Source organism: Lithobates pipiens, unplaced genomic scaffold, assembly GCF_037356315.1.
Source record: "Lithobates pipiens isolate NorthernLeopardFrog02 unplaced genomic scaffold, aLitPip1_a1.2 Scaffold_18, whole genome shotgun sequence".
Taxonomy (NCBI): domain Eukaryota; kingdom Metazoa; phylum Chordata; class Amphibia; order Anura; family Ranidae; genus Lithobates; species Lithobates pipiens.
This window is the reverse complement of record NW_027507758.1, coordinates 247,074,795-247,094,292: the sequence shown is the minus strand read 5'-3', so window position 1 is coordinate 247,094,292 and position 19,498 is coordinate 247,074,795. Positions and strand designations below refer to the sequence as shown.

At 42.2% G+C, this 19,498-nt stretch overlaps 1 protein-coding gene across 1 annotated transcript in view; it reads right to left on the bottom strand.

The window, feature by feature from the left end:
- TXLNB (taxilin beta) overlaps positions 1-19,498 on the bottom strand; it is a 139,838-nt gene that overhangs the window by 84,641 nt on the left and 35,699 nt on the right. The window contains exons 3-4 of the mRNA XM_077486743.1: positions 16,285-16,376; positions 14,265-14,435 (exon numbers count right to left, since the gene is read on the bottom strand). Coding sequence (XP_077342869.1) covers positions 14,265-14,435; positions 16,285-16,376 — 263 coding nt within the window. The remainder of the gene's footprint in view (positions 1-14,264; positions 14,436-16,284; positions 16,377-19,498) is intronic.

Sequence of the window (19,498 nt, the reverse complement as noted above, 5' to 3'; positions counted from 1 at the left end):
TGTTATCACAGAGCAGCCTAGATCCTCCTCTTCTCGGGTCACTCTTTTCTGCTCCTAGCCCCTCCCTCCTATGGAGTGCCTCCTTAGCCAGCAGCTCTCTATGGGTGCACCTGAGCCGAGTCAGAGCTTCGTGTATACATTCAGACATGGAAGCCAGAAAAATTATATTTAACGCAGCAATAACATCTAAGTACTGGTAAGCTACAATATAAAAAAAAAAAAATAATAACTTTTGTTATTGGGTTTAGATACATTTTTAAGCATATGGTTCATCCTTACAAAGCACTTTAGATGATAACATTTAGCAAGTTTGTAGCACCCTATCGGCAACATTTTTCTAAATCCGTTACCGCAAAGTAGTCAAAATAAGGACACAGCAAGACTTATAACTTTTAACAAACAAAATATAGTGTAGCGTAACCAAAATATTTGTAATCAAGTCCAAATATTAACAAAATTCCACCATTGCGCAGTTTCAGTGATAGTTAATTGATATCCAGTGACTTCAGCGACCACCACCTCTAGCTGGAATGCTTGCTCACCTCAAAAGTTGACCCCAGTACAGAGTCATACATGCCTGTAATTTCATCTCTCAGGATGTCTCAGGGAGACGACCCCTCCTCCTGGTGTTCCTGGACAAGACAGACCTCTTCCCGGGTTCTCACTATGTGGAACCCATTACAGAGTCACACACACCCCTGGTGTGATATCTCTCTGGATACCTTGAGAACACGAATCCTCATCTCAGTGCATCTAGACAGCTCAGACCTCCTCCCAGGATCTCATTCAGTCATGTGTGGCCATATAAAACAAAGGCAAACCATAGTGCTTTCTGCTAATAACATTTATTAAAACTTAACTCAGAGATAAAATACTTACATACAAATGTGAAAAACATGCATATCATCAATAATGATGTAAATGGAGAAAACTTCCTGAATGGCGGCGCCTCACACCTGTACGCGTTATGCACTCTGATGAGCTTCTTTACATTTGCATGTGAGTATTTTATCCCTCAGTTAAGTTTTAATAAATGTTATTAGCAAAGAGCACTATGGTTTACCTTTATTTTATATGGCCCCACATGACTAAATGAGATCCCGGGAGGAGGTTTGAGCTGTCTAGGTGCACTGAGATGGGGATTCATGTTCGCAAGGTATCCAGTAAGGATGAGCCGAACACCCCCCTGTTCGGTTCGCACCAGAACCTGCGAACAGACCTAAACTTCGTGTGAACTTAAGAACCCTATTAAAGTCTATGGGACTCGAACGTTCAAAATCTAAAGTGCTAATTTTAAAGGCTAATATGCAAGTTACTGTCCTAAAAAGTGTTTGGGGACCTGGGTACTGCCCCAGGGGACATGGATCAATGCAAAAAAAAGTTTTAAAAACGGCAGTTTTTTCAGGAGCAGTGATTTTAATAATGATTAAAGTGAAACAATAAAAGTGTAATATTCCTTTAAATTTTAGGTTTCCGTTACATCAGAGGGGGGCGGGGTCATGGGGAACCCCTGGCTTCCCTCACCAGCGTCAGAGGGGGTGGGGACAGGTGACGGGTGGCCCCACCCTCCTAATATAAGAAACGTCAGCGCTGGGATCCCCGCAGTGTCTCCTCAGTGGAGACAGAAGACGGATGGATGGACTGCGCTGGACTGAAAATCACCCGTCGCTGGATCAGATCAGCCATCACTGGACCCCGGAGAGATGATCATCCATCACTGGATAGCAAGAGTGGATTAGCACCGCTGGAATATTTTTTTTATTTTTTTTATTTTTAATAAAGGAATTTTTCAAAAGTGTGTTTGTCTTATTTAATTATTTTTTACACTTTCTTTGTGAAATGGTAGGGGTACTTTTGTACCCCCTTACCATTTCAAACGGGGGGGCCGGCATCTGGGGGTCCCCTTGTTAAAGGGGGCTTCCAGATTCTGATAAGCCCCCCTGCCTGCAGACTCCCACAACCACTGGCCAGGGTTGTGGGGATGAGGCCCTTGTCCCCATCAACATGGGGACATGGTGCTTTGAGGGGTCACAGACCCCCAAAGCATCCTCCCAATGTTGAGGGCATGTGGCCTGGTACGGTTCAGGAGGGGGGGCGCTCTCTCATCCCCCCCTCTTTTCCTGCGGCCTGCCAGGTTGCGTGCTCAGATAAAGGGTCTGGTATGGATTTTTAGGGGGAAAAAAATAGCGTGGGGTTCCCCTAAATTCAATTACCAGGCCCTTCAGGTCTGGTATGGATATTAAGGGGAACCCTGTGTCAAAAAATAAAAATTTGACGCGGGGTTCCCCTTAATATCCATACCAGACCTGAAGGGCCTGGTAATTGAATTTAGGGGAACCCCACACTTTTTTTTTAATCAATGAATGAATTGTCGGCTCTGTAATACAGAGAACACTCATTGAGTGTTCTCTGTATTACGGGAGCCGACAATTCATAGTGATTTTAAAAGACTTTTTTCCTTGCGAAATGACACTTTGTGCAGGGACAGTTCTAAGCACGGGAAAAATGCGCCCCTTCACAGGCATACTATAGACACCTCCCAGGTACGAAATTTTAAGGAATATTACACTTTTGTTGTTTCACTTTAATCATTATTAAAATAACTGCTCCTGAAAAAACGTCAGTTTTTAAAACTTTTTTTTGCATTGATCCATGTCCCCTAGGGCAGGACCCGGGTCCCCAAACACTTTTTAGGACAGTAACTTGCATATTAGCCTTTAAAATTAGCACTTTCGATTTCTCCCATAGACTTGTACAGGGTGTTCCGGCTTTTCAAATTTGCCGCAAACAGCCCAAATTGTTCACTGTTTGCTGAACAGGCGAACAGGCAATGTTCGAGTCGAACATGATTTCGACTTCGAACTCGAAGCTCATCCCTAGTAGCAATACTGATGAAATAGTACTGAAAAAAGAAGATTTTTGTGTTCTTTAGACAGGATTCTTCAGTAAGCGACTGGGAGATAGCGCTCATACCAATATATGAGAATATTGGATCTCTTTCTTAGTAGCAAAGCTAGATATTGATTCACATACTTGACAAAAGTGCAAAGTTGTTCCTTGTACAGCTTAAATTAAATGGATTCACAAAATCAGCTTTTTTTGTTTAGGATTATATTTACTGCATTCTCTGTTGATTGTAGCAACTTAAATTTAACAGATGAGCTCTGTGCATTATTGTATTGTATATATTATAAATATTGCTAAGGCAAATATGTATAGGCATAATTTATTGAATTTAATAAAATAATATTGTATGCTTTAGTGGTGCTTCTGTATATTGAATTTTATAATTTAACTTTAAGTATTGAAAATTACACGAGACTATTGTATTGCTAAATACATTGTAATATGTGTAGAAATTTTAATCCTAAATGACTAATAACAACCAATAAAACCAACTTTATTGAAAAATGTATGCATGGTAGATAAATCGATACAGACCAACATGGCCAAAACAATAGTACATACATTAACACATTGAAGTATCTGTGTAGCATGAAGCAAAATACCCAATAGAGGTGAAGCCATCACACAATATACATGTATAAAAAAGAAAAAAAGAAAGAAAAGGAGAAATGAAAAAGTAAGGGAAGGGGGAGATGAGGGGTGAGCATATTAAGTACATGTTTGACCATCCACTAACCATCTGCTCCACATCTTTTCATATTTAGGCGAGCACCCTCTGTGTACATAGATCAGCTTCTTATATGGAAGAGTGTCATTAACCTCTTTTTTCCAGCACTGGATTGTGGGGGGCAGGGCCTGCATCCACCTTTGGGCCACCGCTTTCCTCGCCAGGGATAGGGTCTCATGTAAAAAGGTGCAAAGAGGTTTGTCAGCGTCTAAATTAGGCAACAGACCGAGCAGGCGCATTTTCGGGTCTAGGGTATCAGGAGAGCCCATCTGGTCTTACAGGAAGCATATCACCTACATCTAGTACCCTTGGATAGTTGGGCAGGACCATATAAGGTGGTAGAAGGAACCCAGGGTATGATCGCATTGGCGGCATCCTGGATTGTACAATGTGCTATCTTCTGGGGGGTTAGATACGTCCTATGTATAATATACAGTACATTTGCATGAGGCGGCCTGATAGTTTGGGGGATACTTTTTTCACATCCTCTAAGATTTCATCCCAATCCCCATCCTCAATCAGTCCACATAGACCAAGGCCATAACACTGGGGAGACGGATGGCGGAGTATATGGCGGAGATTAGTTTGGCTGGCTCAATACCTGTGACAGGGCTGTCTTTAAGGCAGGGCAAAAGGGGCAGCTGCCCTGGGCCCTGTCATTGTTGTGGGGCCCAAAGCAGCTGCCTCATACTTGCCAACTATCCCAGTTTACATTCCCTTGTCCCTTGAGGTTTTACTCCTGTGCTGTGTCCTGATATCTCAGTGTAAAGTGCTGCTACTAATGCTGCCCAGCTCTGACCTATTGTTGTGTACAGACGACCACCCTGCAGACCCTGTGTTTACATGTAAATAACCAGCATTCATACGTAAATAGCAGTGACATGCATATGTAAATAGCTGAGGCCAACAGCATTGATATGTAAATAAGGCAGCATTCATATGTATATCATGCCCCCTGCAGTGAGGAGATGATGTACTGTAACCTACAGCAACCAGTGAGCAGTAATCTCTAGCAGCCAATCAACAAGCAGAAATCATGTGCTGTAACCTCTAGCAACTAATCAGTGAACCTTAAGGAGTGCTGTAACCTCTAGCAACCAGTCAGTAAACAGTAATGATGTGCTCTAACCTCTGGCAACCAATCGCAATCGCTGCCTGATCTGATACAGTAAACTGATTTTAAGTCTAGCTGCTATTTATTGTATGTCTCAGAGAAGGTGAAGAGCGAAATTGCATGGGGGGAGGGGGGCTCTAAGGAAATTTTTGCCCAGGGCCCAATCAATATTAAAGACGGCCCTGACCTGTGACTGTGTCTACTATAGAGGGGACTGCCAAGGACGGGCTGGAGCCAGTAAATTGGGTTTGTATAGCGTGGCGGAGTTGTAGGTATCTAAAAAGGAGGCAGTTGGGGAGGGAAAATTCATCCTTTAGCATTTGAAGTGTTTTAAGTCCCGTAGTGGTCATGACCTGGTGTATATACAAGATCCCATGAGGTATCCACACCACAGGATCTGGAATGGACAACAGTTCAGGCAGATGTGTGTTGAACCAGAGAGGTGTGTGTGAATGAACCTGTGGGATCCCAAGTTTTTGCAGTGCCGCCCTCCATACCCTCCAGTGGTGTGTCAGCATGTCTGTTTTGTGGTGGGGGAACATCCTGTCAAGGGGGCCCTGAAGACTGCCTGAAGTGGGGTGTGGGCTGGGTCATCAGGATGCCCACAGAGTAGCGTCTGGTATCGTGGTAGCTAGCTTTTGTCAAAATGATAAAAATGGGATAATTGGGAGGCAAGGCAATATTCCTGAAAGTCTGGAAGAGCAGCTCCTGCTAGCGTCGCCGGGTTCTTCAGGATTTTCCAAGATAATTTATGTCTGCTGTGCCCCCATATACATGAATTAAGAATAGATTTGAAAAATATTTGTGGTATATTAGAGGGGCATGCCACACTAGATAAAGTATCTTTGGGAGGCGTATCATTTTGACTAAATTGATGCGTCCCATAACACCCAGGGGGAGTCTGGACCAAGTATGTGTCTTGGTCTTGATCAGGGCATACAGGGGTTCAATGTTAAGGAGTGTGTAGTCTATGAATGATCTGGTTACCTGCACACCAAGGTATTTGATCAAGGAGACCATCGGGAGGGTCAGAGGAGGGGACGTGAACGAGGAAGGGAAGTGGTCAATCTGAAGGATCTGAGATTTAGACCAGTTAATACTCAAACCCGAGTGGCTACCGATACAGTCTATGGAGTGAAGGGCAGCAGCCAGAGAGGGACCCGAGTCCGCCAAGTATAGGAGGTTATCATCGGCATACATCTCGATCTTTACTTCCAGGTTACCAATCTTAAGACCACAGATACTAGTGTCTGCACGAATCACGATGGCCAAAGGCTCCACAGCCAGTGCGTACAGCATGGGGGAAAGAGGACAGCCTTGTCGGGTCCCTCTCTCTAGGGGGAATTGGTCAGAAAGCCAGCCATTTACAAACACCCTGGCCCTTGGGGATTGATATAGGAGTTGAACCCAACAAATAAAGTTGGGGCCAAATCCAAATCCCGAGAGGCATTCCCACAGGTAGTTCCACTCCACAGAGTGGAAGGCCTTGGCGGCATCCAAAGCCACCACGACCCTCAAACCGATTTCATCATGGGCCCCTGAATATTCATGAATAGGAGGCGAATGTTCATCGCAGTATTTTTCCCTGTCATAAAGCCTGTCTGATCAGGGTGGACCAGTAACAGAATAACCTGGTTAAGGCGGGAAGCTAGAATCTTAGCCAGTGAACCATGTCAACTTGTAGCAGGGAAATAGGTCTATACGATTCTGGGTATTTAGGGTCCTTGCCAGGCTTGGGATTACTACAATTTGGGCCTCTCTCATAGAGGGGGGTAAAATACCTATATCAAATATAGATTTGTACAGATCATAGAGTTTAGGGATGAGAATTTCAGAGTAGCTGGGATAAAGTTTGAATGGTAAGCCATCTAATCCTGGGGCCTTAGATGGGGCCAAGCAGGAGATAGCCTTAGAAATATCCTCCATAGTAATAGGGGCTTCCAAAAGTTCAAGCTGGTCATTGGCCAGTCTAGGAAATTTAACTCCTGCTAGGTAGTCCCTGGTGTCTTGGGGAGTGTGGGTGACACGGAAAGTGTAGAGTGCACGGTAGAATTTCCAAAATTCCTCCGCCACTTGTTGCGGATCAGTAATATCATTCCCTTGCAGATCCATCAACGATACCACCACAGGGGGACGCGCATCTAGATGGACAAGGTGCACAAGTAGTTTGCCCGATCGTTCTCCATACTCAAACACCCTTTGTCTACAGAAGAAGATGCGTTATGTAACTTTTCCGATGTGTAATTGGGAGACCTGTCGCGTCTGCATCTTAAGATTGTTGGCCATGCTGGGCGTGGGGTCCCAATGGAATGCCTCCTCTAACACCTGTAGATGTTCCGTAGCCTGTTGGACAATACGTTTTGATTACCTTTTAACTCTATTGATACGAGTGGAAAGGAGGGAACGGATGTGCAGTTTAAACATTTCCCACACCATGTCATATGCAGCTGAGTCCCTGTTAGCTATTAAATAGTATTGTAGATCAGGAAGACATCCCGCAGAGCCATAAGCCAAAATGAGTTTAACCGCCAAGATGGAGCAGGGGAGGCTCTCAGGAGCTGGAGCGTGACCCAATATGGGATGTGATCTGAAAGTATTCTCGGAGCAAAGCCCACATCTCCTAGTTTAGGTGTCAGGGACCTTGAAATTAAGATGAAATCTATGCGTGACATTGTGTGGTGACTGGCTGAGAAGCACGAGAAAACTTTAGCATGCGGGTGTTTGTAGTGCCAAGTATCGACAATAGCAAAATCAGTCAGTATGCGGTACAGTTTGGTGTGGGCCAGTGTGGGTCAAGGGGCGCCCATTTGGTATCGGTCGAAGTGCACCCATTCGGTCCAGAGCGGGAATGAGGGTCATATTGAAGTCCCCCATCCACACCGCTGGTACAGAGGGATATTGTGTCATAAAGGCAAGACCCTCCCTAATTACAAGTGAATTGTACGGGGGGCATAGTAATCTAGTATCAGGATAGGGGATACCTTAATGGTGACATGTATAAGCACATATCTGCCCTGCTGGTCCGTCTGGAGCAACACTAAATCAAACGGTACCCTTTTTGCAACCAGGACTAAAACCCCTCTGAAGTATGAGGCATACAGTGGTGTGAAAAAGTGTTTGCCCCCTTCCAAATTTCCTGTTCCTTTGCATGTTTGTCACACTTAAGTGTTTCGGAACGTCAAACCAATTTAAACAATAGTCAAGGACAACACAAGTAAACACAAAATGCAATTTGTAAATGAAGGTGTTTATTATTAAAGGTGAAAAAAAATCCAAACCATCATGGCCCTGTGTGAAAAAGTGATTGCCCCCCTTGTTAAAACATACTATAACTGTGGTTGTCCACACCTGAGTTCAATTTCTCTAGCCACACCCAGGCCTGATTATTGCCACACCTGTTCACAATCAAGGCATCACTTAAATAGGAGCTGCTTGACACAGTAAGGTCCACCAGAAGATCCTTAAAAGCTACACATCATGCCGAGACCCAAAGAAATTCAGGAACAATTGAGAAAGAAAGTAATTGAGATCTATCAGTCTGGAAAGGTTTATAAAGCCATTTCCAAAGCTTTGGGAATCCAGCGAACCACAGTGAGAGCCATTATCCACAAATGGCGAAGACTTGGATCAGTGGTGAACCTTCCCAGGAGTGGCCGGCCGCCCAAAATTACCCCAAGAGCGCAGCGACAACTCATCCAAGAGGTCACAAAAGACCCCACAACAACGTCCAAGGAACTGCAGGCCTCACTTGCCTCAGTTAAGGTCAGCGTTCATGCCTCCACCATCAGGAAAAGACTGGGCAAAAATGGCCTGCATGGCAGAGTTCCAAGGAGAAAACCACTGCTGAGCAAAAAGAACATCAAAGCTCGTCTCAATTTCTCCACAACACATCTTGATGATCCCCAAGACTTTTGGGACAACATTCTGTGGACCGATGAGACAAAAGTGGAACTCTTTGGAAGGTGTGTGTCCAAGTATATCTGGCGTAGAAGGAACACTGCATTTCATAAAAACAACATTATACCAACAGTAAAATATGGTGGTGGTAGTGTGATGGTCTGGGGCTGTTTTGCTGCTTCAGGACCTGGAAGACTTGCCGTGATAAAAGGAACTATGAATTCTGCTTTCTACCAAGAGATCCTGAAGGAGAATGTGTACTCAAGCTGAAACGAACTTGGGTTCTGCAGCAGGACAATGATCCTAAACACACCAGCAAGTCCACCACCGAATGGCTGAAGAAAAACAAAATGAAGACTTTGGAGTGGCCTAGCCAAAGTCCTGACCTGAATCCTATTGAGATGTTGTGGTATGACCTTAAAAAGGCCATTCATGCTCGAAAACCCTCTAAAGTAACTGAATTAGGACAATTCTGCAAAGATGAGTGGGCCAAAATTCCTCCTGGACGCTGTAAAAGCCTCACTGCACGTTATCGCAAACGCTTGGTTGCAGTTGTTGCTGCTAAGGGTGGCCCAACCAGTTATTAGGTTTAGGGGGCAATCACTTTTTCACACAGGGCCATGATGGTTTGGATTTTTTTTCACCTTTAATAATAAACACCTTCATTTACAAATTGCATTTTGTGTTTACTTGTGTTGTCCTTGACTATTGTTTAAATTGGTTTGATGTTCCGAAACACTTAAGTGTGACAAACATGCAAAGGAACAGGAAATGAGGAAGGGGGCAAACACTTTTTCACACCACTGTAGGTGGCGTGATAGGCCCAGCCTATCCAAGGCTTTTTTAGAGAGAATTGTAGGTGGCCTGTAATGTGAGTCTCAACTAGTGCGATGATGTCAGCACGCTGAGACTTGAAGAATGTCAGGACGGCAGCGCGCTTGATCTTATTGCGCAATCCTCTAACATTCCACATCAGGAACTTCAGGGAACTCATGGCGGATATAAGGCATCTATAATAGACCGCAATTGGACTAGGACCAGCCGAGCAGACACGGACACATCTGTTAGCATAAAACACAGTGACAACCAGTATCGATAGTACATGTATGACAACAACATAGTACCTTTAGAATAGACAAGCATTTGTAAATATGTTGGTATAGAAAAATGAATACCCACAACATTTCCCATCCCTCCCAGTCCACTGCCTCCCCAACTCGGCATGGGCATAGTATCCCATAACCAGGTATCAACCAGGGACATCCAACAGGTGAGACCCATTAGAAGCAAGGTACTTAATTTCAAGGAAGCATAGATACCTATGATGAAAAAAAAAAAAAAGGGGGGGGGGGAATATAAAACAGTGAAAAAATTCACAAGGATCCTAGGGGGGAGGCTTCTTCTTTGAGAAGTGCATGGGGTGTAGGAGCCATAAAAGTGCAGCACCATTACAGCTGTGTAGGGAGGGGGGGGGGTTCCACTTGCCATCGGGGCAATAAGTAAGGTAGGACAGGAAGTCTCGGCTTTGTTCAGTATACTATCCTCAGCTAGTCTCTCTGAGGTGTGGGGAAGATGGGGACCATGGGTCAATAAAGTCACCCAAAGGCGGCCGGCATGCTGTGAGGTCCAGTGTGGTACAGAGAAGTGATGCTGTGAGGTTCCATGCCTGCCCCCCCCCCCCGCTCCACCAGGACACATACATATGTAATGCACCCATTAAGGGGATACACCTTAGGATGAAATCGAGCAGCATTGCGGGCACAGGAGCGGAGCGGGGGGAAGTTTAAAGTACTCACAGCTTGTATACAGTATGGCACGTTCCCCATGGCATCAACTTGGATTGATCCCTCTGATCCATCCAAGTGGATGCCAGTTTGGCGTCCTCAAAGAAGTGGGTTCGGCTGTCGCACTCCATGCGAAGCTTTGCAGGGTATAACATTGCATATTTGAGGTGTAGAACACGGAGGCGTTGCTTAAGATCCTGGAACTTGAATCGCTGCCACTGCACCTCATTGGAGAAGTCTAGGAATATGGTTACATGAATGTTGGCATGAGGCATATTTCCCTTCTCTCTGGTCAGGTGGAGAATCTTGTCGCGATCTATGAAATTTAGAAATTTCCCTATCAGGGTACGTGGTGGAGCTCCTTGAGGAGGAGGACGGGCAGGGATTCGATGGGCTCTCTCCACCGCGAACATCACCGAGAATGCATCTCTGCCAAAATTGGATGTCAAGGAAGCTCGCCGGGTTGTTGCTCTCGGCATTCTTGGGAAGGCAGATAAAGCCGAGATTGCATCTCCGGAGGAGATTCTCCATGTCATCCTGTTTCGCACTGATCTGTTGAAGCTGATGGCACACCATGTCAGCACTATGTTGCAGGGGGTGCAAGATATCTTCTGCTCTCCTTATACGGGTCTCCATCTCCGCCACGTGGTCTCGCAGGACAGAGAGATCCTGCCGGATAACAGATATGTCAATTTTGACCTCCTCGATTTTGGTGGTGAGCGTGCTCTGGCACAAGGTGATAGCATCGGGCACCTTGTTAGTGGAAGCCTCAGAGTGCTCCATATCTGAGGAGGTGCCAGTGCAGTCTTTAGCCTGTTGGTCTTCTCCAAGCCTTCGGTACTTGGCAAGTTTGTCAGCAGCCTAAGAGGTCTTTTTCGGCGGAGACATACTTCAGGAGGTGAGCAGGAGAATCCCCTGGCTGCCGTTTACTAGGCTGGGTCCTCAATATCCTCCTCCCGTTGCAGTTTAGGAATGTCCCAGAAAGAGCTGTAGGTATCGGCTAGTTAGTTGTAAGGTTCGGTGGCTGTAAAGAGAGGAAGCCTGGCTTAAGGTGAGCATAAAGTCCTGTAATTGCTTGCCAGGACAGTTGCAGGGTGGAGCAAGATCGCTGCCGGAAGCCAGGCCGAAACCACTGGACTATCCCTCAGGCCCCTGCAGAGTAGAGAAGCACTGCAATAGAGACCCCAGGCCGTCTTTCTTTTAGGATTTTACATGAATAACTAAAAGCTGATAGCTGTAAGCACCCGTGTCAGCAGTAAATGGTTTGTCTCAACATTCTAAACGATTACATTTGTGAGAGCTTGTAGGGTTGGAAAGCAAGAGACTTACTGGCAGGACCACCAAAATAAAGGAAAGAAAGCCTAAAAAGAAAAACAATGCAGCCTTCATAGCTAAGAATTGGTAAACTACAGTATAATACATGTCTGCCTTTAGGTTTAATATCACTTTAAGACCAAGCAATGCCACTTGGCATTCAACTGTCAATTGCTAGAGCCTGTACTGCTCACTGAGATTTTGGCATTTGACAGTTGAATAGCAGGAGTTGGGGTTAAGACCAGGAAAGGGCAGGGTTTAGCCTCCATCTGGAGAGAAGTCAAAGGCCATTTATGCAGCCTGGGCTCAAGACCCAAGCGGCTCCACGGAGACACAGCGTTTAACCTGTAGACTAACATAGGTACTTGCAAGCAACCTAATGTGTTTGCACTTCAGCACTTTTATCACCAAGGCACCTTAAGAGGCCAAGTTAGGTTCAATTAAATGGAAACTGGTCCAAATCCTGTGACATCACTTGATCGTCTTCATGCAGTGTCAGTTTGAACATTTAGACTAGGCACTTCTTGAACCCCCTGATCTTCCATTCAGCAATAGGTATCACCCTTGCAGAGAAAAGCAGTTGATGGCTGAATATTTTTCTTAAGAACCTTTCCACCAGTCACTTTCTATCAGCTGCTACCCACTACATTGTATATTGCCCATGTATTTTCTAAACATTATCTGTCATGCTGACCAGTGTTGAATTTGCTCTGAAATAATCAATTGGTCCTGTTAAGCCTAGCCTTTATCTTATTTATTGCATTTTATCCTTCTGGGATGTTCACATTGATCTTATGTCTTACCTTATTAACTATATTATTTTATTATGCATTGTACTATTAAATGTTGTTAATCTGACAAGCTCTGTGAATTAACCATTCAATTTTGAATTATTATTCAAAAAATTGCTCCCTATAATGCTTGAGTGCAGAAATCTCTTCAACTGCTTTAGTTATCACAAAATCCTGTCATGTTGCACCGATGAATGCTACATGAGGCAAAATAAAAAATGTGTGTTGACCAAAACTGCTAAAAAAAAGACATCTAATGAGATAACCAGTAATAAAGTTGTTACAGAACTGGTAGATATCGTCTTTCAATTGTTCTCAGGAATATATCTACAGTCAACCTGCTTAATATGCTGGCAGATAATTTTACCCAGACGGGCCCCTACATAACTAAAGCATTTTTAGCTTATGGGGCGTAATATGTTAGGTATTGCATTATAACAACATTTAAATAATATGTTAATGGATGATTTACGTGACTGTTGCTAAAATAGAAATGCCAACAAAAGCTGTCCCTTCAGAGAGACAGATACTTACCTCTCCTTCTGCCCATGACACAGAATGCTTCTCTAATGATGGCCACCAGGACTGCAGCCGGTGCACATTACCTGGTGCGACACTTTTGACATGGTGGTGAGGCCGGCTGCTATCTGCATATAGAACACATTGGTCTGCGTTGCAATTCCTGTGTGCATGGGCTGCAGTTCTGGTGGCCATCTTGGCCCCCCGCAGTGAGTTGTAAGGTATATTGATCTTAATATTGACTTGTTTATATGTATTTACATTACTGAATAACTACATTGTATACATGCATCCCTGAAGAAGACGTGTGAAATGCATCAGTTCTATTCTGGCTTTGGGATATGTACAGGAACATCAAGCATGCACAACAGTCTTTGTATAATGCCTATAAACCCCTATGGATAAAATGATAATTGTGATGTCTTACAATATCAACCAATACATGATTTTAATGTTATTTATTGTTTTATGATGGTAAATGAAATGATATGTTTTATACAAATATTGTAAATATACTTGTCTGAAAAGTCCCAATGGATATGGTTTTGTATATCTGCAGTATATAGGGATGTTTGCAAATATATTGAGTTCCCGTTAGCTGGACACAAGAATGCTTCTCTGATAAACAGAAATTCCCCCCCCCCCCCCCCCACAGAAAAGTCTCTTCCAGAAATGTTGAAAGTATAGATCTCCTTGCCCTGTGGACTCATTGGCCCCTCCTGCTAACCCCTATGTCAATAGCGTGCCCTAATATTAACATAAGGGTGAGCTGAAGAAACCACTGAATACCGTAGATCCAAAAGTGATAGTTTCTGAAGAGGCTTTTAGGGATGATTTGTCTTCATCGTAGTGTCATTGGGTGGAGCGGGCAGTGGAAGGGGTAAAAGTTTACTTGCTTCTTTGCAGGTAGATCTGTTTCTGGCGTTTATGTTTTATCAGCAGAGTCACTTTAACGAGTTCAAACTCATATTTTTATTTACACAAGAATATATTCAAATTCATTGTGTTTTTTTGATCTTGCGTTAATAGCAGGCCACAATAATGGAAAAAGAATGTTTGTACATAAACCAAAGACTAAGATTTTACGGATAGAAACTTTTACATTTTGCTTACTCTAGACATTCCTGTCCACTTGAGGATTTCTGCGGAATTGAAATCATGCTGCATGAAGAAGTACAATACTTTTTACATTCATGTATTAACATAGTAACCTTAAGTGTCTTGTTATGTCTCTGTAGCTCCCGACATAGGCTCTCCAGCTTGCTACGTGCAAGAATAGCTTTGCTGTGCTCGCTTTGTAGCTGGTCTTTTTCTTTTATTAGCTGGGATTGTTTCTTTTGCAACTGCTTCATCTGTTTTTGTTCTGTATGGTGTTCTTCAAGCTATGTAAAAAAAAAATATTAATAGTAATCCTGATTACTATCAAACGTCACCATATGTTAAAACATATATTTTATGTTTGCTTATATGTTGGGAAACCCCAAAGGGAAAATGGAAACTTGGACACTGTCCAGTGTTGATAGTTTTAATATATTTTTTATTACATGACTGACAGGTCAAGGGAATCATAAAGCTTAGTCAGTTAAGGTGTACCTGTCAGCAACTTTACAAGTCTATATTAATAAATTCCTGACATGTCTCATTATACAGTAAAGGTGTATTTTTTCAAAACAAGCTCTAACTTTCATCATTAATAAATTAATCCATGAGCTCCAGGCAAGTCATTTTCCCTAGGATAGGATAATAGTTTTTGTTTTACTAAAGGCAAATCCACTTTGCACTACAAGTGCAAGTACACTTGAAAGTACAGTCGCTGTAGCTTTGAGGGGGACATTCAAGGAAAGAAAAAAAAAAAGCATTTTTGCTTGTACATGATTGGATGATAAAATCAGCAGAGCCTCCCCACATTTCAGATCTTCCCCTCAGATCTAAAGCGACTGCACTTCCATGTGCACTTGTAGTGCAAAGTGGATTTGCCTATAGTAAATCAACCCCAATGTCATCAGTTCACTGTTTGCAAGAGGAAGCATTTCCTCCAGCTCATCTTCCTCAATGAGTGATCACTCAGATTGAACATTTTATAGCAAGTCACAAGGTGAGAAATTTCAGCAGAGGGGAACTGATCTGTGCCAGATATTTGTGAGCACAGCCAAGAGCTACACAGACATCAGGATTTACATAATCGTGTCATCTTTCAGTCAGAATCTAAGTTTAGGAAGTAGATACAGGCATACCCCACTTTTAAGTAAACAATGGGGTTTATTCACTAAAGCTGGAAAGTGCAAAATCAGGCTCACTTCTGCATAGAAACCAATGAGCTTCCAGGTTTTATTACCAAAGCTTAATTGAAGAAGCTGGGGTTAGAAACTCATTGGTTTCTATGCAAAAGTGAGCCTGATTTTGCACTTTCCAGCCCTAGTAAATAAACCCCATTGTGTACTCAAAAGTGGGGTATGCCTGTACTAGATGTTGCCAAATCAAGGATGGCTCAAACCTTCTGATGGTGAAAACAAATGAAGGCAACAAAAGGAGGAGTACTGTGATCTCTATTACAGGTAATTTGTGTAAAGCGCTGTATAAAGCAAGATGAGACTGTTTGTCCCTGTTCGTGCTTTCACCAACAATACATTATATAATAGTAAAACAGGTTTAGGACTCTGGCCCTACAAATTGTTTTCTAAAGTTAAATCTTTGAAGTATTGTGGAAAGTAAGTAAATTATGTTACGTTTTCATGTATCCATTTTTATGTTGTTAAAATTGTCATTACATTAATAATTAATTATTGGGTAAATAATTTCTAAATATGAATACTATACATGTCCAGTATTTCATCTTTGCTTTCACTCACCGGTAAATGTAGTCACTTCATCCACTATTTTTTCCTGATCACTCAAACCCACATATCAGCTATAAGCTACCTCAGCACTCATAAATTAAATTTTTGTGTGTTTTTCTTTATTTAATACGTTTTAATTTTTCTGTTTTTTTTCCTTCTACAATTAAAAAAAAGGAAAGCTTTTAATGTGTTTCAACTACTAGTTTATTTCTTCCTGGGGTTTCATTCCACACTCCAATGACATGCTGCAAGGTTAATTGGCTTCTGTCTAAATTGACCCTAGGGTGTGTATACATACACACTAGGGTCAATTTAGACAGGAGCTAATTAAATTACCAGAACAGGAAAAGTATATATACCTGTTTAAAAAGTGAGCAAAACACTCAGGACTTACCAGTTCTGCATACTTCTTTGCCAAGACTTCTAGTTTCTCTTCCGGGGTGTTAAGCTTGTTTAAGCTTTGTAGAAGCTGGGCTGCTTCTTTGCCTTAAATACAATTTGAACAGACAAGGATTCATTTAATGGTATGAAATAATCTTGACTCAAAGGTTTTTGTGTTGCAGTTTGTGAAACTTCTACAACTGCAGTGCAATGATAATTCTATGCATGATATCACAATTCTCCAAAGGACCACAGCAAAATATTGCTGGTATGAACAGAAAGGGCAGAAAAGGGACATTTATAAAGAAAGGAGCACAGGGCTATCACGAAAAATATTATACCACTATTTATTCCCTTCTGCATGCAGTAGGTTGGGGTAATTGGCCAAGGTTTCCACGGAGTAGGGCTTGGGGAGCAATAGCATGACCATACAGATGATAGTGTGTTACACTTAAAAGAATGCCCTACAGTAAACCAATGTAACGCAAAAAAGAACCCTTTTAAATCAGAGGTTATTTACGCATTTAATGCTTCCATCAGAAGATCTAAAAGTAACATGTTTGATCCTCATTTAGTGATAGTGAAATTCCTCATTTAAGGCAGTATTACCTAGCTGGTTATATGTTCTTATTGAGCCATATGCTATAGAACCTATGGTTGTCAAGCCCAAATCTCAAACATATGTATGCAATTTGGAATAAAATTATGAAATGGGTTCCCTTGTACTATACTATAAAATCATGGAAGAACATTAAACATTCAACATTTACCATTTAAGATTAAGATGTCATGTTGCCATGAACCTAAAGTTCAAAGTAATGACTGGGCCAGAATGACATCTATTTGAAACTGAGTAAGATGTCAAAATTAATAAGATATATATTATGTTTTGGAATGCTAACAAGCTATTAAAAGCTTTTCAAGGTAGTTTTACTTATGCATCCAGAACATAAAAAAATTCCACTTAGTAACACCTTTGATGACGATGATTTTTTTTCTTCATATGCCCTGTACACATGTTCGGACGCCAAAATCTTTGGCCCAAACGGTCGGACTTTGCGACGGAAAATGTGCGATTGGACTGTGTTGTCGGAAATTCCAATCGTGTGGGGGTTCCATTGGACTTTTTCAGTCGGAATTTCCGACACACAAAGTTTGAGATCTGGATCTAAAATTTTCCGACAACAAAATCCGATTGTTTAAATTCTGATCGTATGTAGAAAATTCCGACGCACAAAGTGCCACGCATGCTCAGAATAAATGACGAAAAAATCTGACGGATTTTGTCGTCGGAATGTCCGACCGTGTATACAAAGAAAATGTGTCAGTAAACTTTGTCAGAGGTGATCCGCTGACCTGGAACTATCATGCAATAATCAAAGTCAAGAGTCACAACATATTTATTTCAAGTCACTTTAAATGGTGGAGTATGAACAATGACTGCTAAGGAATTTGCAAGTGAAGAAAATCATTAACAGTCCTTTTATTTTTATTATGGGAGTTTTACTGTTTTAAGTGAGTTCACTCGTGAGTCAGCTAATTTTTTTTTAATATCTTATTTTAAAAGAAACATGACTTATATCTCTGTCCACTTCAAATATCAAGTCAGATTCAGAGGAATTTTTTTTTTTTCTCCTGAACCTTATTTGAAGTGAACCCAGTAAAAATACTTCCAGCTGGATGATACTTCCAGCAATTGTGGGCAAAGGTTTTACCAAGCATAAATTGAGAAATAATAAATAATAGATTTCATTTGTATGCTAAAAAATAAATGCAAATTAATTATATTTTTTACATTCATTTAACTGGTCCCTGACCGACTCACGCACATATACTGCGGCACAATGGCACCCCTGCTCGGGAACTCCATACAGGTACAGGGTTCACTTTAAGAGTCGCCAGAGGGCACGGCGGGGATCCCGATGCACGTGGCTGGCGGTCACGATCGAAACTGGCCACGCGCGATAGCATGCATGAAAGCCAGCACAGGGATTTGTGTGTGTAAACACACAAATCGCTGTTCTGTCAGGGGAGAGGAAACGTTGTTTGTTCCTACTAAATAGGAACAATAATATGTCTCCTCCCCTAGTCATTCCTATCCCCATACAGTTAGAACACACCTAGGGAACACACATTTAACCCCTTGATCGCCCCCTAGTGTTAACCCCTTCCCTGCCAGTGACATTTATACAGTAATCAGTGCATATTTATAGCACTGATCACTGTATAAATGTCAGTGATCCCAAAAATGTGTCAAATGTGTCCGATCTGTCTGTCTCAATGTCGCAGTACCGCTAAAAATCGCAGATCCCCCCCCCATTACTAGTAAAAAATAAAAATAAATAAAAATGGCATAAATCTTTCCCATAGTTTGTAGACGCAAACCAATCAATATATGCTTATTGTGTTTTTTTTTTACCAAATATATGTAGAATACATATCTGCCTAAACTGATGAATACATTTTTTTTGGGGGGGGGGGGTATTTATTATAGCAAAAAGAAAAAAAAATTGTTTCAAAAGGTTTTTGTTTATAGCACAAAAAATAAAAAGATCAGAGGTCATCAAATACCACCAGAAGAAAGCTCTATTTGTGGGAAAAAAGGACGTAAATTTTGTTTGGTACAGCATCGCATGAACACGCAATTGCCAGTTAAAGCAACGCAGTGCCAAATTGTAAAAAGTGCTCTGCTCAGGAAGGGGGTAAAATCTTCCGGGGCTGAAGTGGTTAAACATTCTTACAATTTAAATTCCCTATATAAATGGGGACAGACTTAACTGGTATTGTCAGTAGAGTTCTGTCAGCAGTCAGTTAGCCCACACATAGAAAGGCATATAAACAGCCAATTAATGAGGTCTGGCTAACAAGTAGTATATGGACCTAGAAAGGGAGACTTAGTACCACTCAAAGATCTACCGTCTTTGGACTTCATGACCCAGACCACAACATATTAGGATCTGCAAAAGAAAAAAAATGTTGTTTTCTCCAAAACAGGCATGGATCCTGGAGCCCGTCGTCATATATGTAAGAAGCCCATAATGCAGAAAAGAAAGAAAGCCCCCACACAAAAAAGTTGAGTTGCCCTGTGTATGTCATAAGGGATTCCCAGTTTACTCGGTTTGACAAGATTCTCCGGGTTCTTAGCAGCCACAGAGAACCTTCCTTCTCTCTGACTCTGTTACTCCAAAACACACTCCATGAGCTCATACCTATGCTTAATAGGGTAG